The 25347-nt window shown below is 44.9% G+C and overlaps 1 protein-coding gene across 1 annotated transcript; it reads left to right on the top strand.

Annotated features, from left to right (window-relative positions):
* On the top strand, positions 1 to 25347 carry LOC118363491 (neuronal acetylcholine receptor subunit alpha-3). Its single transcript, XM_035744401.2, has 7 exons — positions 1 to 237; positions 12445 to 12584; positions 12710 to 12754; positions 12838 to 12947; positions 13419 to 13626; positions 13872 to 14831; positions 22222 to 25347. The coding sequence occupies exons 1-7, from the start codon at positions 180 to 182 to the stop codon at positions 22345 to 22347; spliced, it is 1647 nt and encodes a 548-aa protein (XP_035600294.1). The 5' UTR covers positions 1 to 179; the 3' UTR covers positions 22348 to 25347.

Here is a 25347-nt window from a genome sequence, read left to right as displayed (position 1 = left end):
AGGTGGGGGCGGGACAACCGAAGTTCTCAATGTCGGAGAGCGCGCGCTGACATCAACCTCCCCACGCGCAGCGCCCAGAAAAACATCGCTCGAAATTTTACCAATCGACTCCTGCAGTCTGTTTACCAAATTATCCTAATTTTTTATATACGAGACATTCCCAGAGCACCGAGGTGTCGATGAATCCTTCCGGGATAGTCCTCGTGGTGCTTCTGCTGGTGGTCCTGACAGCGCAAGGTAAGAGAAGCTTTATGAAGACGTGGGGATGTCGGAGAGTTTGGGGAGAGCGGAACCAACTCGCAACAGACGAGAGCTGAGCGCTACTGCAGACTTCGCATAGTATCATATAGGCAATTCATTACACAGATACATCGATTGTTTATCCTATTTATGCGTGTTCTGTCTTGTTGTAAACAGTTGAAGTTGTTGCTGGGGTGTTCCTTCTGATTGTGCGACGCACTAGAAACCCCGTCTTTCAATCCGCAGCATGTCCCATAGGAAACATCTCCCGACAGAAATTTAACGGAATACATTGTACAGATGGCTGTGTTGTCATGTTTTATCTTTTCAAACAAAGTAATTGTCTTTGCGTGCGATTCTGTGGTAGCCTAACTTGGAGAATAAACGGAAACCTCATAAACATATATTTTGTTATAGGCTACAAAAGTTAGGCAAAATCGCAACGCGATCTATTCAGATAAACATAACATAACGGTATGCGAAGGCTACGGATCGTCGTCCCGGGGGATGAGCAGTGCTGGTGACACGTCACATCATTAATATACTATACAGTAGGCCAACGTCAGCCCTCTAACGCGCGCATTCACGCGTTATGTTTCCAAACCGAACTAAGTTGCACGTAGTCGACCCTAGCCGTGAACATTGTGCATCATACACACGGGTTTGTCTATACCTGAATTAAATATAACGGTCCATGTCAGAGCTGTGGTTGGACTCACACGTGCGTGTAATCTGGACTGTTTGGGGTGAGGTACTCCTACACCTCATTTGATCTCTCTGCATTCCATCGGTCTATGTCTGTTCTGTTCTCTTCTTCTGTAACTGTGTTGTTCCATCGTGTTCTGCTGTTCTGTTGAGTCATTCTGCGGTTCCACTCTGCTCTCTTCTGTCCCGTACCACGGCGTTCTGTCCTTTGTTCTCATCTCGGTGCCCAGGGCTGGTTCTGGTTCTATCCATCTCTCAATATGTTGTTTGTGTGTCTTTCTCTCTCCGTGTGTGTGTAAGACCCTTCCTGTAAGGCCCTCATCCTCGTGGGTTGGTTAAGGGCGTCCTGATCCTGTGTGTCTGTTCCCGAACCGGCTCCCCACAGACTTCCCAGGGGACAGGGGCTAAGTGCTTTACAGTCCCACCAAGGATATTTATAATTAACTCAAGATACTGTAGTTATTCTGTTTCGTTTACAGTGGGAGCAAATGAGGTATAGTGGGCAGAACAAGCAAGGAGATGGACAAAGCCAAGCTCAAGCTTGCGAGATCCTATTGGCGCGTTGTAGTATGTATTTGGGTAGTGGGCTTGTGCATTCGACCTTGTACTCCTAAACAACGCAATATTTTGACATTTTGGCAAAGCGTCAAGACTATAAAACTTAGTGCAGTGTGTTTGTAATAGATTCTTGTTTTGGGAACATAAAAAATTCATTGAGATCAGATGTTTCATCGAAAGAATGTGTAGAATGTCGGACCAGTTTCACCTAGTTCCATCCTTTCCCACTAGCAGTGACTGGACTTCCTCTCACTACCATATTTGGTGATGGGAAAACGTTCTAAACGGATGCTTCAGCTTTATAGCCCCTGTGGCTTGTCTGGGTTTCCCCTTCTGTCTGTGGTCCCAACTCTCTAGTGAGACGGGCGGGCGCAAGCCAGATATGGTGTTATTCTAAACTTTGCCAAGTGGTTTACGGTAATGTACTGTTTCTAGGCTATCCACCTGGCATCAGATTATCCAGATTACACTCTTACAAAGAAGGTGCTGGAAACTAAAAGGGTTATTCGGCTGTCCCTATAGGAGAAGACTTTCAAAATAATACAATAAAAGTCCCCTGCTTTTACTTTTAGATACACTCTTAGAAAAAGGTTCCCGAAAGGGTGCTACATGGAACCCAAAAATGTTATCCTTTGGGGACAGCTGAAGAGCCCTTTTGGAAGAGTGTAAATACAAGTAAAAGTAGGAGAAAATGTTCATGAGTCTTTTTGAGTAGGTTTTCATCTTGAGTGCTGTATGGGTGACTTGTGCTGTTTGACATTAACATGGACACCTACCTCTCCCCTCCTCTCTCTCTTCCTCTCCCTTCTGCCTACCTCTCCCCTCCTCTCTCTCTCTTCCTCTCCCCTCTGCCTACCTCTCCCCTCCCCTCCTCTCTTCTTCCTCTCCCCTCTCCCTACCTCTCCCCTCCTCTCCTCTCTCTCTCTTTCTCCCCCCGCTGTCTACCTCTCCCCTCCTCTCCTCTCTCTCTCTTCCTCCCCCTCTGCCTACCTCTCCCCTCCTCTCTCTCTCTTCCTCTCCCCTCTGCCTACCTCTCCCCTCCTCTCTCTCTTCCTCTCCCCTCTGCCTACCTCTCCCCCTCCTCTCTCTCTTCCTCTCCCCTCTGCCTACCTCTCCCCTCCTCTCTCTCTCTTCCTCTCCCCTCTCCCTACCTCTCCCCTCCTCTCTCTCTTCCTCTCCCCTCTCCCTACCTCTCCCCTCCTCTCTCTCTCTTCCTCTCCCCTCTGCCTACCTCTCCCCTCCCCTCTCTCTCTTCCTCTCCCCTCTGCCTACCTCTCCCCTCCTCTCTCTCTCTTCCTCTCCCCTCTGCCTACCTCTCCCCTCCGCTCTCTCTTCCTCTCCCCTCTGCCTACCTCTCCCCTCCTCTCTCTCTCCTCTCCCCTCTGCCTACCTCTCCCCTCCTCTCTCTCTCTTCCTCTCCCCTCTGCCTACCTCTCCCCTCCTCTCTCTCTTCCTCTCCCCTCTGCCTACCTCTCCCCTCCTCTCTCTCTTCCTCTCCCCTCTCCCTACCTCTCCCCTCCCCGCTGTCTCTCTCTTCCTCTCCCCGCTGCCTACCTCTCCCCTCCTCTCTCTCTTCCTCTCCCCTCTGCCTACCTCTCCCCTCCTCTCTCTCTCTTCCTCTCCCCTCTGCCTACCTCTCCCCTCCTCTCTCTCTTCCTCTCCCCTCTGCCTACCTCTCTCCTCCTCTCTCTCTTCCTCTCCCCTCTCCCTACCTCTCCCCTCCCCGCTGTCTCTCTCTTCCTCTCCCCGCTGCCTACCTCTCCCATCCTCCTCTCTCTCTTCCTCTCCCCTCTGCCTACCTCTCCCCTCCGCTCTCTCTTCCTCTCCCCTCTGCCTACCTCTCCCCTCCTCTCTCTCTTCCTCTCCCCTCTGCCTACCTCTCCCCTCCGCTCTCTCTCTTCCTCTCCCCTCTGCCTACCTCTCCCCTCCGCTCTCTCTTCCTCTCCCCTCTGCCTACCTCTCCCCTCCTCTCTCTCTTCCTCTCCCCTCTGCCTACCTCTCCCCTCCTCTCTCTCTTCCTCTCCCCTCTGCCTACCTCTCTCCTCCTCTCTCTCTTCCTCTCCCCTCTCCCTACCTCTCCCCTCCCCTCTGTCTCTCTCTTACTCTCCCCGCTGCCTACCTCTCCCCTCCTCTCTCTCTCTTCCTCTCCCCTCTGCCTACCTCTCCCCTCCGCTCTCTCTTCCTCTCCCCTCTGCCTACCTCTCCCCTCCTCTCTCTCTTCCTCTCCCCTCTGCCTACCTCTCCCTCCTCTCTCTCTGCCTCTCTCCTCCTCTCCCTTCCTCCCCCTCTGTCTACCTTTCCCCTCCTCTCTCTCTCTTCCTCCCCCTCTGCCTACCTCTACCCTCCTCTCTCTCTTCCTCCCCCTCTGCCTACCTCTCCCCCTCTCTCTCTTCCTCCCCCTCTGCATACCTCTCCCCCCTCTCGCTCTTCCTCCCCCCTCTGCCTACTTCTCCCCTCCTCTCTCTCTCTTCCTCCCCCTCGGCCTACCTCTCCCCTCCTTTCTCTCTTTATGCTCTCTGCCTCCCCATTATCCCCTCCACCCAGGCGGCATGGTGAATGTGTGGGCTTTGTCTCAGTCAGGGCTGTATCCTGGTCAATGTGTAGATTAGAGTGTTCATGACAGTACACCTCTCAGAGGGGGCATTACAACTGGTATTGTCTCCTCTGTAACAGAGGAATTGCTGATCCTGCGGTCAATGGATTTGAGGTATATATCGTGAGGGACAGAGGCTGGATGAGGGAATTTGGAAGTAAGGAATGACAGATAGGTAGAAAGAGGTAGTCAGAGTTATGTGTATTCACAATATTCAACGTGTGTTTTATAAAGAGTCTACTCCCAAAGTCCTACTTCTGGTCTTACTAAACTCAAACCTCAGTCTATGCCTTATCTCTGTGCCTAGACTGAAATCGAAGCCTAGTAAAGCCTATGGGCCTATTGCAACCATTGTTGGATATATTATCTCCAGGTGATTTCTCATCCAACTATCAATACCCGCTAAAATCACACCGCACAGATGATCTCAATTGCTTCCAAAAGTTCCGGCTCCCTAAAAGCCAAGCTAAGTATGAGGTCGGTCCTGCTTTCTCCCCAAATTTTCCAAGACATGTTCACCCTCTACAGAGTATCTTCTTCGGAAGAAATAAACTTAGTAATCGAGCAGACTAAGGAGTGATTTAACTATTTGTTAGTCATTCAGTACAACGGAAATAAAGTTATTTCTCAGGAATTAATTCATTTTTGGTATTTTAGAGTATTAGGTATGAACTACATTACATTTACATTTTTACATTTAAGTCATTTAGCAGACGCTCTTATCCAGAGCGACTTACAAATTGGTGCATTCACCTATGACATCCAGTGGAACAGCCACTTTACAATAGTGCATCTAAATCTTTTAGGGGGGTGAGAAGGATTACTTATCCTATCCTAGGTATTCTATCCTAGGTATCCTAGGTAACTATTTAAGATGAATTACCAGCCTTGTGTTTCTCAATGTTCCTGATAGATCGATATTAAATAAAGCCAACGTTTATTGGTCGCATACACAGTTTAGCAGATGTTATAACAGGTGCAGCAAAATGCTTGTGTTTCTAGCTCCTAACAGTGCAGTAACATTTCAAACAGGTAAACAAATAATAAATAATCAGAAACTAGAAACAAGAAATCAAGAATGTCAGAATGAATCCCATTAACAACCCAAATAACACTATCATTGATCTAAATGCAAGCTATGCATATTAAGACCAACATACAGTGTTCAGACCCCTTGACTTTTTCCAAATGTTGTTACGTTACAGCCTTATTCTAAAATGTATTACATCGTTTCCCCCCTCATCAATCTACACACAATACCCCATAATGCCAAAGCAATAACAGGTTTCTAGAAATGTTTGCAAATGTATTAATAATAAAACACAGAAATATCACATTTACATAAGTATTCAGACCATTTACTCAGTACTTTGTTGAAGCACCTTTGGCAGCGATTACAGTCTTGAGTCTTCTTTGGTATGACGCTACAAGCTTGGCACACCTGTATTTGGGGAGTTTCTCCCATTTTTCTCTGCAGATCCTCTAAAGCTCTGCCAGATTGGATGGGGAGCGTCGCTGCACAGCTATTTTCAGGTCTCTCCAGAGATGTTTGATCAGGTTCAAGTTCGGGCTCTGGCTGGGCCACTCAAGGACATTCAGAGACTAGTTCCGAAGCTACTCCTGTGTTGTCTTGGCTGTCTGCTTAGAATCGTTGTCCTGTTGGAAGGTGGATCTTTGCCCCAGTCTGAGGTCCTGAGCGCTCTGGAGCAGGTTTTCATCAAGGATCTCTGTACTTTGCGCCGTTCATCTTTCCCTTGATCCTGACTAGTCTCCCAGTTTCTGCTACTGAAAAACTTCCCCACAGCATGATGCTGCCACCACCATGCTTCACCGTATGGATGGTGCCAGGCTTCTTCCAGACGTGACAAAGAGTTCAATCTTGGTTTCATCAGACCAGAGAATCTTGTTTCTCATGTCTGAGAGTTCTTTAGTTCTTTAGGTGCCTTTGTGCTTTTTTTTCTGTCTGGCCACTCTACCATAAAGGCCTGATTGGTGGAGTGCTGCAGATATGGTTGTCCTTCTGGAAGGTTATTCCATCTCCACAGAGGAACTCTGAAGCTGTCAGAGTGACAATCGGGTTCATGGTCACCTCCCTGACCAAGACCTTTCTCCCCCAATTGTTGAGTTTGGCCGGGCGGCCAGCTCCAAGAAGAGTCTGGTTCCAAAGAGTGGTTCCAAACTTCTTCCATTTAAGAATTATTGGGGCCACTGTGTTCTTTTAAAAAACGTGTACCTTTATTTAAAATAAATAAGGCAAGTCAGTTAAGAACACATTCTTTTCAATGATGGCCTGGGAACAGTGGGTTAACTGCCTGTTCAGGGGCAGAATGACAGATTTGTACCTTGTCAGCTCGGGGGTTTGAACTTGCAACCTTCCGGTTACTAGTCCAACGCTCTAACCACTAGGCTACGCTGCCGCCCCGTTCTTGGGGACCTCAATGCTGCAGAAATGTTTTGGTACCCTTCCCCAGATCTGTGCCTCGACACAATCCTGTCTCGGAGCTCTCGGGACAATCCCTTTGTCCTCATGGCTTGGTTTTTGCTCTGACATGCACTGTCAACTGTTGGACCTCATATAGTCATGTGTGTTCCTTTCCAAATCATGTCCAATCAATTGAATTTACCACAGGTGGACTCCAATAAAGTTGTAGAAACGTCTCAAGGATGATCAATGTAAACAGGATGCACCTGAGCTCAATTTCAAGTCTCATAGTAGAGGGTCTGAATACTTATGTAAATAAGGTTTTTGTTTGATTTTTAATACATTTGCAAACATTTCTAAAAACGTCTTTTTGCTTTATCATTCCAGGGTAATTGTGTGCAGATTGATGAGGAAAGAATGTATTTAATCAATTTTAGAATAAGGCTGTAATGTAACAAAACACACGCACGGGCAATGTTAAGTGGACCAACGGTTAAATCTCATGCATATTGTGCAAATGTCCTTTCTAGTTGTACTGTGGCCAACATTAGCAGCCATGCATTTAGCTAAGTGGCCAATACTGGCCTCGGTGCTTATAGACACAGCATGCCTTTATGGATGTTAGTTCAGTTCACTCCGTATTCAGAATGTTTAGTACGTTCGGAGACACTCAACCTCGACCTCCACTCCTAATTGCATCACCGCGGCTTGGCTGCATACGTACATTTATGAATCATGATGCATACGCCACTGTGCATTCGACTCCACAATACTCACTGCGTGCGTTCACGTTACACACATTTAAGGAATCTGTAGATGCTGTTGTGTGTGGGCAGTTCAGACTATCCAGATTACACTCTTAGACAAACAATATGCTATCTAGAACCTGAAAGGGATTCTTCGGCTGTCCCCATAGGAGAACCCTTTGAAGAACCCTTTTTGGTTACAGGTGGAACCCTTCCCACTGAGGGTTCTACATGGAAGTCAAAAGGGTTCTTCCTGGAACCAAAAAGAGTTCTCTTATGGGGACAGCGAACCCTTTTGGAACCCTTTTTGTCTAAGAGTGTACGTCTCCTGTGGAATCCCATCCAAGTAAACTGCCGTGCCCGTGTCTCTGAGTGTGTGTGTCCCTGGCGTGGGGCAGTTGGAGTGTGAGAGGTTCAGTGAAAAAAATTTCAGACAGGAAATGTAGTTTTTGTTGTTGTTAGAGATACGCTATAAACTCCCGGTGACCTCAGTTAGCAGGGTTGCTAAATAGTTGGCTAGCAGACATTAGCATCAGCTCCTCACTGTGACATTCTGCATGCAACAGAGATCAGTATGGGGAGTATGGTATATAGGGGGGTGGATGGACAGAGAGGCCACGCGCATGAATGTGCGCACACACGTTTGCTGAGACACACACGCAGGCGCACACTATGCTGGATTGGATGGTCGCACATCCACTCGTCACACTCATTCCTCTAGTGAATCATAAAGCATGTCCCAGACAGACCCAATGTAACACTCTGAAGACAACAAACGCTATCTCCTCTCTTCTTTCTCTCTCTCTCTCCCTCTGTCTTTCTCCCATCCCCTCCCTCTCACTCTCTCTCACACACACACACACACACACACACACACACACACACACACACACACACACACACACACACACACACACACACACACACACACACACACACACACACACACACACACACACACACACACACACACACACACACACACACACACACACACACACACACACACACACAAACTCTCTCTCTCAGACTCAGATTAGTTCCTTGGGAGCGTGCAATAGGCAGTCTCATGCCTCGTGGTCGATCATTGTCAAGCGCTCTCTTGATCAAAGGGCTCTCAGCCAATGAGGCTTCAGGTCTCTGGAGCTCTCTGCTCTGTTGACACATTGTTGAACACTGTTTGGCTTCTTAACGGCAAATCTATGTGCCCCGTTCGAACGGACCTCTATGTGTCCACTTAGTGTTTTCTAAGAGCTGCCTCTGAGGGTTAGTCTTAGTTTATCTGGACTGAGATTCGGGATGAAGAGTTGGTGAATTAGTAGGAGGACCCAAGTCCTCGTGCTCTTCCTCAATCATACCTACACTTCTGTTTCTGAGTGTTGCTGTTTCCATAGAGCACACAAACACACACAAACACACACCCTTGCGTCTTGACTGAGCCACGTTTAATAGGAAGGCTGCCCGTTTCTATCACAGTGATTTTTACCAGAAGTTAACAAGTGAGAGGCTATTGTTAAGTCTACGTGATGTAAGAAACCTTCCAATCCACACAGAGATTAAGGAAGAAGGATGAAGAGGGGGGCGGAGAAGCGGAGAAGCGGAGGACATTTTCAGTGCGAACAAAAGGTCCAATTAATGAACAGATTATAATTGCCCTCATTTCCCCTACCCAATTAGGGACTTAAACAAGGTTCTCACAGCGCAGCCAATCAGGGACCAGTGCTGTGTTTTAACGTCGGCAGGTAGCGAAAGCAGAAATTACAGCCGTCCACTTTGCTCTCTCTGGAGAGCGGCTTTTTCATTAAGCTCTTAGACTCGGCAGCGCTCGGCGCCACTTCAACTGACCTCAGGAAACTTTGTGACCGTACAAACTTCTTCAGAGTTTATTACTTTTACATGGAGCTTTAGGGACTGGCTGCTGTGGAAAATGTTAGAAGTTTTGAGGAGACGTTTGAGCCACATTTGGACACATTTGACATTTGAGCCTATTTTCATTTTGGTCGTTTAGCAGATGCTCTTATCTAGAGTGACTTACAGTCAGTGTATTCAACTAAGTTAGATAAAACGGTCACATAGCTTTTGCTAACTCCATTGTCAAGCCTAACATGTTTTGTAAGACAACTCCATAAGGAGTTGGCAATGGTGAGAGAGAATATATAAGTTTGGCATATATAAAAATGTATAAAAAAAACATTGAGTGATCTGTTAATGGACATTGGCACAAGGACTGTATGACCTAAAAGGACGGAATAGATCTTGAGTAAAAATGACATCAGTGAGACGACTCATGTTGAAATTCGACTCATCATGTTACGGTTGAGCACACCAGAGTCACATTGGCCAAAGAGAAATCCCCAAGTCATCTGCTACCGTCTTCAACATCCTTTCAAGATGTACAAGATGACGAGACTGTTTTGAGCTCGGTCATGTTTGAAGAATCGTGTGTTCTGTATCCGAATTCCAGGCCCGTGTGTGTGTGATAATGTACGGCAGATGTTGAGTGGTACACTATATATATATAAATGTTTGTGGACACCCCTTCAATTGAGTGGATTCGGCTATTTCAGCCACACCCGTTGCTGACAGGTGTATAAAATCGAGTACACAGCCATGCAATCTCCATAGACAAACATTGGCAGTAGGATGGCCTTACTGAAGAGCTCAGTGACTTTCAACGTGGCACCGTCATAGGATGCCACCTTACCCAACAAGTCAGTTCGTCTAACTTCTGCCCTGCTAGAGCTGCCCTGGTCAACTGTACGTGCTGTTGTTGTGAAGTGGAACTGTCTAGGAGCAAAAACAGCTCAGCCGCATAGTGGTAGGCCACACAAGTTCACCGAGTTCCGAACTACCTCTGGAAGCAACGTCAACACAAGAACTGTTTGTCGGGAGCTTCATGAAATGGGTTTCCATGACCGAGCAGCCACAAGCGTCAGCTGGTGTGGTGTAAAACTCACCACCATTGGACTCAGGATCAGTGGAAACGCGTTCTCTGGAGTGATGAATCACGCTTCACCATCTGGCTGTCCGATGGACAAATCTGGGTTTGGCGGATGCCAGGAGAACGCTACCTACTCCAATGCATAGTGCCAACTGTAAAGTTTGGTGGAGGAGGAATGATGGTCTGGGGCTGTTTTTCATGGTTCAGACTAGGCCTCTTAGTTCCAGTGAAATAAAATCTTAACGATACAGCATACAATGACATTCTAGACATATCTGTGCTTCCAACGTTGTGGCAAAAGTTTGGGGAAGGCCCTTTCCTGTTTCAGCATGACAATGCCCCCGTGTGCACAAAGCAAGGTCCATACAGAAATGGTCCGTTGAGATCGGTGTGAAGGCCTGCACAGAGCCCTGACCACAACCCTGTTGAGCACCTTTGGGATGAATTGGAACACCGACTGCGAGCCAGGCCTTATCGCCCAACATCAGTGCCCGACCACACCAATGCTCTTGTGGCTGAATAGAAGCAAGTCCCCGCAGCAATGTTCCAACATCTAGTGGAAAGCCTTCCCAGAAGAGTGGAGGCTGTTATAGCAGCAAAGGGCTGGACCAACTCCATATAAATGCCCATGATTTTGGAATGAGATGTTCGACGAGCAGGTGTCCACATACTTTTGGCCATGCAGTGTATGTAACTGGCTCAGTCAGTAGAGTACAGAACGGTGAGTGTGTGTGTGTGTGTTAGTGTTTGTGTGTGTGTGTTTTAACTGGCGGTCCTCTTCTAGGTCTCACTTCTCAAACCAACTGTTTTGAGCTGAATTTCACACTGACTCCTTAGTCAATAAGGTTCTAAGTTATATAGGAGGCATTCAGGAGCGATCTGAACATCCGACTGGTTTGGATAAAGGAGACATCTGGCTCTCATTTGGTTGGAACACTACAAGCAGCATTGTGGGTTCAATACCTGTCTTTATTATAATGATTTTGTAATATATAACCCACTAAATACATGTTTACTGCAAGACTTGGATAAACGCGTCCCCTAAAAGACCATATTTTATTAATTAACACCAGGAAATGTCTTGTGTTGTTTTTACCCTGTTTTCACTTTCAGTCGCTAAATGCTTTCAGCCATTTGGTTTTCACTCTACTCTCAGGTCACAGAATGGAGGGGTGATGCACTGATGCTCACCTTCACTGGTCCCAGTGTCTAGGCTCTACTGGTGTTAGTTGTCTACTGGTGCAGCAACAGAAAGACAGACTGACGGACAGCTGACTCTGGACTGTGCAGATTGGGGCGAGAGAAGAGAGACTGGTGATCTTTCAAAGGCTGTGTTCAATTAACCATGAGAGAGATGGACAGAAAGGAAGGAGAGAGAGAGGGAAAAGAATGAAGGAAGAGAGTGGGTGGGCAAGAAGAGGACATTGAGAAGAAGAGAGGAAGAGTGAAGGTCAGAGAGAGAGAGAGAGGGGGGGGGGATTAAGAGACTGGTGGTCCTTTGAAGCCGGGACCGAGGTGGGAGTGGAGAGGGGCGGAGAGATGTCCCAAGTGAGGCATGATTTTCTGCTCGGACAGGCGTGGGTTCCATGCATCGTCCCGGCAGCCAAGTCACCAGCGGGGGAGTTTTTTTGCAGGTCACTAAATGACCTTCAGTCCTATTTTGCCAGGTACACTCAGAATTTAATAGAGTAGGGTAGACAACACGCGCAAGCACACACACACACACACACACACACACACACACACACACACACACACACACACACACACACACACACACACACACACACACACACACACACACACACACACACACACACACACACACACACACACACACACACACACACACACACACACACACTGCGTGCCAGTCTGGCGGGATTTACTAAAAGCTTCCACTTGCCTACGTAGAAACAGCTCCAATGTGAGACTCTTCACACACCATAGTTCAATCAGCCACAACCTTCTAGTTTCTCTCCATCCGCAGCAAAGAGCCATTGATTAAAACCTTAATGTGGACAAAGTGATGAAAAACTCAAGTTCACCTCAAAGTCCTCTTCGTTAAAGCCTGACAAGGGAGAATCTCTTTATGGTAATGATTTTAAAAGCCACCCTACTATTTTGTAGAAGGACTGCTCCGGTGAAGATTATCTTTGTGTCCCCCCCTCTCTCTCTCTCTCTCACTCTCACTCTCACTCTCACTCTCACTCTCACTCCCTCCCCCCTCTCCTCTCAGGCTGTCTGTCGTCTAAGGGGGAAGACAGGCTGTTCAGGAATTTATTCAGGCGATACAACCAGTTCATCAGACCCGTGGAGAATGTCTCTGACCCTGTCACCGTGGAGTTTGAGGTCTCCATATCCCAGCTGGTCAAAGTGGTGAGACTCACGACTCATTATTGCATCATTACTGGAGCAAATAAGGACATCACTTTGCCTATTTATTTGACCTAATTACTTACAGGCTATGACATCACGTACATATTCTTTCAATCTCTTGTCAGGATGAAGTCAATCAGATTATGGAGACCAATTTATGGCTGAGACATGTAAGTCAAGTTATCTGATCTAGGAAGTTCAGTCTATACCCCTTAGTACCCGGGTTGAAGCACTGTTAAATGTTTTGTTGCAGGTCTGGAATGACTACAAACTGAAATGGGTTCCCATCGAGTATGACGGACTTGAGTTCATTCGTGTGCCCTCCAATAAGATATGGAGGCCGGACATCGTCCTCTACAACAAGTGAGCTCAATCTCTTAACTCTGTACGTTATTTTGCAGAGGCACAACAGTCACTGTGGACGGGTCGGGGATGGACGGACGGGGACATTTTTACATTTTTGTCCCCCCCCAGTTTTATTATTGTATTGTGATACAAAACGAGGCAACGGTGTGCTTTAGGACCATGCAGATGCCTCCAAGTGGTCGGGTAGGCTGTTTGGAGTGTTTATTTAACTGGATTAAAAGAAATATGAATAATATTAATTATGCCCCCCCACATCTAAAATCAAAGTTGTTCTCTTGTTGCTTTTTAGCCATCAGTGCTAAATGCTAGGCTAACCATCACCCATTATCTCCTCTCCAGTTGTGGGGGTGTTTTTTTTTGCCTTCACTGTTACATGCTATGCTAACCATCAACCATTTTCTCCTCTTCAGTTTATTTTTTTTACCATCAGTGCTAAATGCTACGCTATCATATCTCACCTCTCTTCAGTGCTGTGGGAGATTTCCTGGTTGAGGACAAGACCAAAGCTCTGCTGAAGTTTGACGGCACCATCACCTGGATCCCCCCCGCCATCTTTAAATCCTCCTGCCCCATGGACATCACCTACTTCCCCTTCGACTACCAAAACTGCTCCATGAAGTTTGGCTCCTGGACCTACGACAAGGCCAAGATTGACCTCGTGCTCATAGGGTCAAAGGTCAGTAATCCCACTGGTTAGTTAGTTTACTAACTCGTTTGCTAGCTAGTTAGCCACATTAAATTAATGGGTTATATTTGTTGGCTAATTCAATGTGGCTTTATGGTTTTCTTAGTCAATTTCAACCGTAATTTCTTCCTGGTGTTTTTTATGACGTAATCTCAGTCGAAGCCCTCTTTATCTCCTTCTAGGATAGAACTCCTTTGGCTCTGCTTTATGGTTGACATACTATTATCTCCCCATAGGTGAACCTCAAGGACTTCTGGGAGAGTGGCGAGTGGGAGATCATCGACGCGCCGGGCTACAAGCACGACATCAAGTACAACTGCTGTGAGGAGATCTACCCAGACATCACCTACTCTTTCTACATCAGACGCCTGCCTCTCTTCTACACCATCAACCTCATCATCCCCTGTCTCCTCATCTCCTTCCTCACCGTCCTCGTCTTCTACCTCCCCTCTGACTGTGGAGAGAAGGTGACCCTCTGTATCTCTGTCCTCCTGTCCCTCACTGTGTTCCTCCTGGTCATCACTGAGACCATCCCGTCTACATCTCTGGTCATCCCCCTCATCGGGGAGTACCTCCTCTTCACCATGATCTTCGTCACCCTCTCCATCGTCATCACCGTGTTTGTGCTGAATGTCCACTACCGTACGCCTATGACCCACACCATGCCGGCCTGGGTCCGGTCTGTGTTCCTGGGTTTGCTGCCCAAGGTGCTGCTCATGAGGAGGCCTGTAGACCAGGGCTGCCCCTCCTCCTTGGGGAGTGGGAGAGGAGATGGAACAGGAGGTGGGAGTATTGGAGATGGGGGTGTAGGAGGAGGAGCGAGTGGAACAGGGAAGAAGAGGAAGAACAGCATTGGGGGAGGAATAGGGGGCGGGTGTGTGCAGGTGGACGGGGGTGTGGCCACCGCTGAAACAGGGCAGGCGGGGGAGATGAACTGTGTGGAGTACGGCGAAGTGCAGAACAAGCCGAATTTAGCCTGTAAGGGGAAAGAGGTGCCCATCCCCACCATACCCCCGGTGGTGCCCCCTCCTGCCCCCTCTGATCCGGACCTATCCAAACTGCCCCGAGCGCTCAGCAGCCCGCCCAAAGTCAACGCAGTGGTGGCCTTCTCCGTGGTGTCACCAGAGATCAAACAGGCCATCGAGAGTGTCAAGTACATCGCTGAGAACATGAGAACACGCAACAAGGCCAAAGAGGTAGGAAGCTTTGGGTTATTACATTGTTTTACATAGTTAAATTCTCTTCCTTGTGGTTATTACATCGTTATTACAGAGTTACCTATTATTTAAATTTGGTCCATTGTTATTTTTCTTTGAATGCAGAGATGGAGATAAAACTGTCCAGTTCGACTGTGTTTTGCAGCTCTTTCCATTCACTAGCTGCAGCAAACTGAAAAGAGGAAATTCCCAGGGATGTGTGTGCTTTGGCGACCTTTAACAGGATTCTTATTACCAAACCACATGGAGGTGTTCAGAACAAGGTTAAGGGCAGAGAAAGCTTGTTGGACACTAAGAAAGATTTGTTGTAGAGCATTTAACACAAAATCCAGGGAGGGGCCAGCTGAGCATAAGACTGTATCATCTGCATATAAATGGATGAGAGAGCCTCCTATTGCCTGAGCTATGTTGTTGATGTAATTTGAGAAGAGTGTGGGACCTAGGATCAAGCCTTGGGGTGCTCCTTTGGTGACAGGCAGTGGCTGAGAAAGCAGGTGTTCTGACTTCATACACCGCAGTCTTTGAGAGAAGTCGTTAGCAAACCAGGCCAAAAACCCATCAGAAACACCAATAGTCTTTAGCCACCCAAAAGCTTTGGCAAAGTCTATCAAAATAGCAGCACACCATTACTTAGAATCAAGGGCAGCAGTGACGTCATTTAGGACCTTTAAGGTTGCAGTGACACATCCACAACCTGAGCAGAAACCAGATTGCATACCAGAGAGAATACTATAGACATCAAGAAAGCCAGTCAAGTTTTTCAAACACTTTTGATAAACAGGGCAAGATAGAAATGGACCTATAACAGCTTGATGCACCATGGCTCCCTTCCAAGCACTGGGAACCTCCCCAGAGAGGAGAGGCACAGTTAAGAAGGCCAGAGATAGGGGCTGCAACCTTAAAGAAGAAAGGAAATAAAGCATCTGACCCAGATGTTTTTTTGGGGTCAAGTTTAAGGAGCTCCTTTAGGGCCTCAGACTCAGTGACCACCTGTAGGGAGAAGCTGTGTAGCGGGCAGGGGGGAAAGAGGGAGGAGCATCAGGACTTGTCGCATTAGAAGGGGTGGGAGATGAGGAAGTGTTGGACGGGCAAGGAGGCATGGCTGAGCCAAATATACATCCTGCCTTAATGAAGTGGTAATTAAAGAACTCAGCCATACGTCCCTTGTCAATAACAACCACATCATCAACATTAAGGGACATGGGCAGCTGTGAGGAGGACTTTTCCCTTCCAGATAGCCTGAGTGCACTTATTTCTCATTTCCCTGGACGATAGCTAGTAAACCTGAATATTTGTGTGCCGAGTCATTGACCTAATTGTGTCCTTGAGGTGGACTAACTCTGCCAGATCACGGTCGAACAGAAAGGTCATTATAGAAAACAACAGACTGATACCTATCAGGATTATTTGTGAGGATAACATCAAGGAGAGTATATTTTTCTGGGTGTTTGGAGTTTTACTTTGTGGGATTATTAATAATCTGGGAGAGATTTAGGGAGTCCCATTGTTTTTAGAATTGGTTAGGTGGTTTTAAGCATTTCCCAGTTTAGGTCACCTAGCAGGACAAATTCAGACTTAGTGTAAGGGGCCAGGAGAGAGTTTAGAGCAGGAAGGGTACAGGCCGGTGCTGATGGTGGACGATAGCACCCAGCAACAGTCAACAAAGAGCTATTTAAAAGCTTAATGCTTAAGGCCAGAAAATCTAATAGATTTGGTGGAGACAACCGGGCACTGAAGGTGTTCCTTGGTAAAGATTGCTACTCCACCACCTTTGGAAGATCTGTCTTGCCGAAAAAGCTTATAACTAGAAGGTTTAACATTAGTGTTCAGAACACTCTGTGGCAGGGGTACCTGTACCAGACAGCAGGAGACAAGCCAGAGCAGACAGGGAGCAGATCACCAGGTGGGAACCAAGGAGCAGTGCAGCAGCCAATGGGAGAAGCTTTTGTTGGGAAGCTGAGTAGGAGAGGTGGTGTTCAACCTTACCAGACAGGTGCATGGTGAAGCAGGTAAAAAAGTCCAACGTGAAAAGCCGAACAAAAACCATTGGGCGAAAACAAAACCAAGATTCTGGTAAAAACACTACATTCCATAGCCAGATCAAACAGCAATTAAAGTTATTGGTTATTACCAAGTTATTAGATTTATCTGTTCTTCAGCTATTGGTTATTACATAGTTATTACAGAGTTATCTGTTCTTCAATTATTGCTATTACATAGTTATTACAGAGTTATCTGTTCTTCAGTTATTGGTTATTACCAAGTTATTACACAGTAACTACAGAGAAACGCTATGCAGTGTAAAATTACCCAGCAAGGATCTTCAGGAGGGAATTCTCTGCTGTGACCAAGTGAATGCTTGATTTTGGAAGAAGCTAACCACATAGCTAGATAGCTAACCAAATGCAGAACTACAGAGCATTTAACACATTTTAGACAGTTAACTTAATAGTTGTAAGATATCTAGCTGGCAAACATTTAGTTGTGACTTCCATACTGTAACTAGATCACCTGGCGCATGCTGCACAACAGTGAGTGACTCACAGGTGAGTGCAATGAAGCGCTGATGAGCGTGACGAGGGAAGCAGGTGTGCGTAGTGCTGGGCAGCCTGGCGCCCTCGAGCGCCAGGGAGGGAGAGCGGGAGCAGGCGTGACACAAACAGACCCAACTGAGGCAGTGTATTCTCTGATAGAGAGCCTCCATGGGAGTTAGTTCTGGTTTCAACCTGGTTTCATCTAAACTGTTAAACCCTTTGTACATGGAGTGTAAAGCTGTTTGTGAGAAAAGCTTCAGTACTCTTCTCTCAATTCAATTCAATTTAAGGGGTTCATTGGCTTGGGAAACATATGTTTACATTGGCATGGGAAACATATGTTTACATTGGCATGGGAACACATGTTTACATTGGCATGGGAAACATATGTTTACATTGGCATGGGAACACATGTTTACATTGGCATGGGAAACACATGTTTACATTGGCATGGGAAACACATGTTTACATTGGCATGGGAAACATATGTTTACATTGGCATGGGAAACACATGTTTACATTGGCATGGGAAACACATGTTTACATTGGCATGGGAAACACATGTTTACATTGGCATGGGAAACATATGTTTACATTGGCATGGGAAACACATGTTTACATTGGCATGGGAAACACATGTTTACATTGGCATGGGAAACACATGTTTACATTGGCATGGGAAACACATGTTTACATTGGCATGGGAAACACATGTTTACATTGGCATGGGAAACACATGTTTACATTGGCATGGGAAACATATGATATGTTTACATTGGCATAGGAAACATATGTTTACATTGGCATGGGAAACACATGTTTACATTGGCATGGGAACACATGTTTACATTGGCATGGGAAACACATGTTTACATTGGCATGGGAAACACATGTTTACATTGGCATGGGAAACACATGTTTACATTGGCATGGGAAACATATGTTTACATTGGCATGGGAAACACATGTTTACATTGGCATGGGAAACACATGTTTACATTGGCATGGGAAACACATGTTTACATTGGCATGGGAAACACATGTTTACATTGGCATGGGAAACACATGTTTACATTGGCATAGGAAACACATGTTTACATTGGCATGGGAAACATATGTTTACATTGGCATCGGAAACACATGTTTACATTGGCATGGGAAACACATGTTTACATTGGCATGGGAAACACATGTTTACATTGGCATGGGAAACATATGTTTACATTGGCATGGGAAACACATGTTTACATTGGCATGGGAAACACATGTTTACATTGGCATGGGAAACACATGTTTACATTGGCATGGGAAACACATGTTTACATTGGCGTGGGAAACACATGTTTACATTTACATTGGCATGGGAAACACATGTTTACATTGGCATGGGAAACACATGTTTACATTGGCATGGGAAACACACATGTTTACATTGGCATGGGAAACACATGTTTACATTGGCATGGGAAACACATGTTTACATTGGCATGGGAAACACATGTTTACATTGGCATGGGAAACACATGTTTACATTGGCATGGGAAACACATGTTTACATTGGCATGGGAAACACATGTTTACATTGGCATGGGAAACATATGTTTACATTGGCATAGGAAACACATGTTTACATTGGCATGGGAAACATATGTTTACATTGGCATGGGAAACACATGTTTACATTGGCATGGGAAACACATGTTTACATTGGCATGGGAAACACATGTTTACATTGGCATGGGAAACACATGTTTACATTGGCATGGGAAACACATGTTTACATTGGCATGGGAAACATATGTTTACATTGGCATAGGAAACACATGTTTACATTGGCATGGGAAACACATGTTTACATTGGCATGGGAAACATATGTTTACATTGGCATGGGAAACACATGTTTACATTGGCATGGGAAACATATGTTTACAAGACATTGGCATAGGAAACACATGTTTACATTGGCATGGGAAACACATGTTTACATTGGCATGGGAAACACATGTTTACATTGGCATGGGAAACATATGTTTACATTGGCATAGGAAACACATGTTTACATTGGCATGGGAAACACATGTTTACATTGGCATGGGAAACACATGTTTACATTGGCATCTATGTTTACATTGGCATGGGAAACACATGTTTACATTGGCATGGGAAACACATGTTTACATTGGCATGGGAAACACATGTTTACATTGGCATGGGAAACACATGTTTACATTGGTGGGAAACACATGTTTACATTGGCATGGGAAACACATGTTTACATTGGCATGGGAACATATGTTTACATTGGCATGGGAAACACATGTTTACATTGGCATGGGAAACACATGTTTACATTGGCATGGGAAACACATGCTTACATTGGCATGGGAAACATATGTTTACATTGGCATGGGAACACATGTTTACATTGGCATGGGAAACACATGTTTACATTGGCATGGGAAGCATATGTTTACATTGGCATCAGAAACATATGTTTACATTGGCATGGGAACACATGTTTACATTGGCATGGGAAACACATGTTTACATTGGCATGGGAACACATGTTTACATTGGCATAGGAAACACATGTTTACATTGGCATGGGAAACACATGTTTACATTGGCATAGGAAACATATGTTTACATTGGCATGGGAACACATGTTTACATTGGCATGGGAAACACATGTTTACATTGGCATGGGAAACACATGTTTACATTGGCATGGGAAACATATGTTTACATTGGCATGGGAACACATGTTTACATTGGCATGGGAAACACATGTTTACATTGGCATGGGAAGCATATGTTTACATTGGCATCAGAAACATATGTTTACATTGGCACATAGGGAAACACATGTTTACATTGGCATGGGAAACACATGTTTACATTGGCATGGGAAACACATGTTTACATTGGCATGGGAAACACATGTTTACATTGGCATAGGAAACACATGTTTACATTGGCATAGGAAACACATGTTTACATTGGCATGGGAAACACATGTTTACATTGGCATAGGAAACACATGTTTACATTGGCATAGGAAACACATGTTTACATTGGCATAGGAAACACATGTTTACATTGGCATAGGAAACACATGTTTACATTGGCATAGGAAACACATGTTTACATTGGCATAGGAAACACATGTTTACATTGGCATAGGAAACACATGTTTACATTGGCATGGGAAACACATGTTTACATTGGCATAGGAAACACATGTTTACATTGGCATGGGAAACACATGTTTACATTGGCATAGGAAACACATGTTTACATTGGCATGGGAAACACATGTTTACATTGGCATGGGAAACACATGTTTACATTGGCATGGGAAACACATGTTTACATTGGCATGGGAAACATATGTTTACATTGGCATGGGAAACACATGTTTACATTGGCATGGGAAACACATGTTTACATTGGCATGGGAAACACATGTTTACATTGGCATGGGAAACATATGTTTACATTGCCACGGCAAGTGAAATATATAATAGACAAAAGTGAAATAAACAATAGAAATGAACAATAAATATTACACTCACAGAAGTTCCAAAAGAGTAAAGACATGACAAAGGTTGTATTATGTATATATACAGTGTTGCAACGATGTGCAAATGGTTAAAGTACAAAAGGGAAAATAAATAAACACAAATATAGGTTGTATTTACAATGGTGTTTGTTCTTCTCTGGTTGCCCTTTTCTTATGGTAACAGGTCACAAATCTTGCTGCTGTGATGAGACACTGTGGTTATTCACCCAGTAGATATGGGAGTTTATCCAAATTGGGTTTCATATTCTTTGTGGGTCTGTGTAATCTGAGGGAAATATGTGTCTCTAATATGGTCATACATTTTCTTTGTAAGGCCTGAGTTCAGCATTGAAATGATGCACACAGAATAGCCGTACACCCAATGGCATTACCACAGCAGGTTGCTTCAGGAAAAAACATGCGCCTGGAACACACATGCATGTCAAGTAACACACATACCTGGCCTGACCCAGTATATACGCTATAGGGGCTCAAGGAATACTGGTCTTTTCCTCTCTCTCTGTCTCCCTCGGTCTCTCCCGTTCTCTTGTGGAATGCACATCGTGATGAGTGTCGACATCTTATGGTGATCCTCGCAGCCTTTTCAGGAAGGTCAATGATGTGTTTTCACAATAAGTCGAAGGCGAAGAGACAGGAGAGAGAGAGTGCATTTATTAATACCCTTTTGAACCTTCAACCCTTTCCTCAGATCACTTTCCTTCTTTGTCTTACAATATTTCCAATAGACTTCAATGACCTGTGTGCTTCCCTGTCTTCTGACGAGCTCCCCCCTCTCTCTATTCTCTCTCTCTCTCTCTGTCTCTATTCTCTCTCTATTTTCTCTCTATTCTCTCTCTCTCTCTCTCTCTCTCTATTATCTCTCTCTCTCTCTCTCTCTATATATATATTCTCTCTCTACTCTTTTCTCGCTATTATCTCTCTCTATTATCTCTCTCTATATACTCTCTATTCTCTCTCTCTCTCTCTCTCTCTCTCTCTCTCTCTCTCTCTCTCTCTCTCTCTCTCTCTCTCTCTCTCTCTCTCTCTCTCTCTCTCTGTCTCTCTCTCTCTATTTCTCTATATTCTCTCTCTCTCTATATATCTCTATCTCTCTATATTCTCTCTCTCTCTATATATATCTTCTCTCTCTGTTCTTTGCTATTCTTTGTCTTCTCTCTCTCTCTCTGTCCCTCTCTCCCCCTCTCTCTCTCTCTCTCTCTCTCTCTCTCTCTCTCTCTCTCTCTCTCTCTCTCTCTCTCTCTCTCTCTCCAGGTGGAAGATGACTGGAAGTACGTAGCCATGGTGATTGACAGGATCTTCCTGTGGGTGTTTGTGACTGTGTGTATCACTGGAACTCTGGGACTGTTTCTTCAGCCTCTCATCAGCTTCTTCACATGAACCACTACTTTTTCTCCATTGTTGTCGTTCTGTCTCCGTTGTCCTCTCATTCTCACCAATCTTCCTTTTTTTTAACATTCTCTCCCTCTCGCTTCCGTTACTTATTGCCCATTCTACTGGCATCTACTGTCTTCCAGGTCCCGAAAGCAGGCAAACTATGAAAAAGACAGCATTCCAATTGATAAAACAAACCTCATTGTAACCATTGATGTACTGTGAGGCCCTGTTGTTGGGACCACTGCATTGCTATCGCAATTACTACCCATTTATAATTCCAGTAGAGACGTTGGTTCTCGTTCTAGACATGATGCCAAACGGATCTAGAATCTGTAGCTCTGTGCTGTATGTGGTCAGTGGCTGAGTGGAGGAGTAACTCGATGATGCCTCTTTCTTACTCCACATGTTATGATACTGTATGATATACATCTGTAATACCTTCAATCATGTGCTATGCTTACGGCTAGGAGTATCTCCTTACCAGGAACAACTCTATAGGAAATACTCCTGGCCCAGGTTATACTGTATATACGACATATATATATATATATTATGCATGATTTATGATGCTGATTTTGAATATGGTTTCTGTACAGACATGGTCGTGTGACTTTAACATCATTCTCATAAATGTATCATGATAACATGTTTGCATCTCACACTGGGGTTGACACGACACTCAGTGTAAATGTAGCAACTTGTAAAGAGATACTAATGTCAGCTGTAGAGTAGCCCTTTACACTCGTACCAGTACACGAGTTGAAAATGGCAGATTTGGGCGCTGATACGCGGCTAGATTGGAACGCAGTAACTTGCTCTAAATGACGTCAGGGCTCAGGCTCTGTGCTTCACTGCGCTGTATGGGTTTTGACTGACAGCCGCTCTGAACTTCAGCACCTCGTGCGACAAGAACTTGCCGACATCCCTCCCGCTAATTGGGCAACTTTAGCGAATGTTTTGTTGTCTGAGTGAGGGAAATACCTGTAAATGAACAGGACTCAAGAGTATTTTGAAAGATGAGACGTAGATGTCATACAAGCTAGCCAAACACCCCGTGAGTCCAAATGTGCAATTCACATTTCCTGATCATAAAACTCATGTCATATACAGTGTCAACGTTTGTGATCACTATGTTTGATGCACAGTTACAAGATGACCTGCTATCGTACCCTGGGTTGTTCTGGACAGAAGGAGCCTGTGTTTGCCCGTTGTGAAGAACATTTTCCGCGGCACACACACCTGAATGCACTCCTGACTCCATTCTATGCACACCGAATGATGACCTGTTTCTCTGAACTGCGTTGTGAAAGCCTAACACTGTAATATCTCATGTTTTATAACTTCGCTAGTCATGTTGACAATAGCACGAGCTTCCAAGTTATGCCCAGCTGACTCAGATAGTGATTTATTATGGACCGTGTTTGGATTGCGTAAACGGCAACGGTAATTGTGGGATGGCGGGGATGCAGGGTTGTGTTCCAAACAAAACAACTACAAGTGCACTTCTTCTAGTTCCTCAACGGCACATCGAGGAAAACTTTAAAAAAATAACCTTATAGTTGAAGACTCGTCTTTGAGTCATAAAAGGGCATTGAAATGACTCAGGAACTGCACACTCTGGAGAGGGTGTGGCCACTTGGAGACACCAGTTAGTCCCCTCACTCAGACCCAAAGTCATTGTTTTGTCTTATGTTTGCACCTACCCCACATTTTCTAGGAATATTCGTATCGTGTTACGGAATCTATCAGATTTCATTATCAACAAATGCGGGGGCAAAAAGTACAGTAAATGTAAAAGGTACATAAAATCAACAGTGTGATGTTTGGATTCAGTCATGTGTCAGATGAACGGTCGGTCGGGTCCTCACCTTTGGTCTACTCATTTCCCCGTAATCCCTAAACTCTTCCCTTTCAATTGCTACCATGGTTATGCATATTATGTTCGTATTTCTTCTGCGAGAAACATTTGAAATGTAGCCCTATCCATATAGTTGTACGAGTGTAAAGGGTTAAATTCCTCTGAGTAAAATGATTTTAAAAAGCCAAGCCTGTCTGGTTGCTTTCATTGACAAGGGACATTGCCTTCAGAAAGTATTCATACCCCTTGACTTATTCCACATTTTGTTTTCGATTTTATATTTGTTGTGTTAGAACCTACATTTAAAATGGATTACATTTATTTCTCTCACCCATCCACACATAATACACCATAATGACAAAGTGAAAACATGTTTTTAGAATTGTTTGCACGTTTATTGAAAATGAAATACAGAGACATCTCATTTACATAAGTATTCACACCCCTGAGACAATCATGAGTAGAAGAAGTACCTTCGGAAGGGATTACAGCTGTGCGTCCAAATGGGTAAGTCTGTAAGAGCTTTCCACACCTGGATTGTGTAACATTTGCCCATTATTATTTTCTAAATTCTTCAAGCTCTGTAAAGTTGGTTGTTGATCATCGCTAGACAACCATTTCCAGGTCTTGCCATAGATTTTCAAGTAGATTTGAATCAAAACTCTAACTAGGCCACTCAGGAACATTCCCTGTCTTCATGGTGAGCAACCCCAGTGTATATTTGACCTTGTGTTTTCGGTTATTGTCCTAATTAAAGGTGAATTATTCTCCCAGTGTCTGGAGGAAAGCAGACTGAACCAGGTTTGCCTGTGCTTAGCTCCATTCTATTTCTTTTTTTATCCTGAAAAACTCCCCAGTCCTTAATGATTACAAGCATACCCATAACACGATGCATCCGCCACTATGCTTGAAACTGTGGAGAGTGGTACTCAGTAATGTGTTGTATTGGATTTGCCACAAACATAACACTTTATTCAGGACAAAAAGTGAATTGCTTTGACACATTTTTTGCAGTATTACTTTAGTGCCTTGTTTGCAAACAGGATGTATGTTTTGGAATATTTTTATTCTGTACAGGCTTCCTTCTTTTTTTAACTCTGTCAATTAGGTTCGTTTTGTGGAGTAACTACAATGTTGTTGATCCA

This window comes from Oncorhynchus keta, chromosome 30, assembly GCF_023373465.1.
Source record: "Oncorhynchus keta strain PuntledgeMale-10-30-2019 chromosome 30, Oket_V2, whole genome shotgun sequence".
NCBI lineage: Eukaryota > Metazoa > Chordata > Actinopteri > Salmoniformes > Salmonidae > Oncorhynchus > Oncorhynchus keta.
Note: the sequence above shows the minus strand (reverse complement) of the source record. Positions and strands in the feature narration are given on the sequence as shown.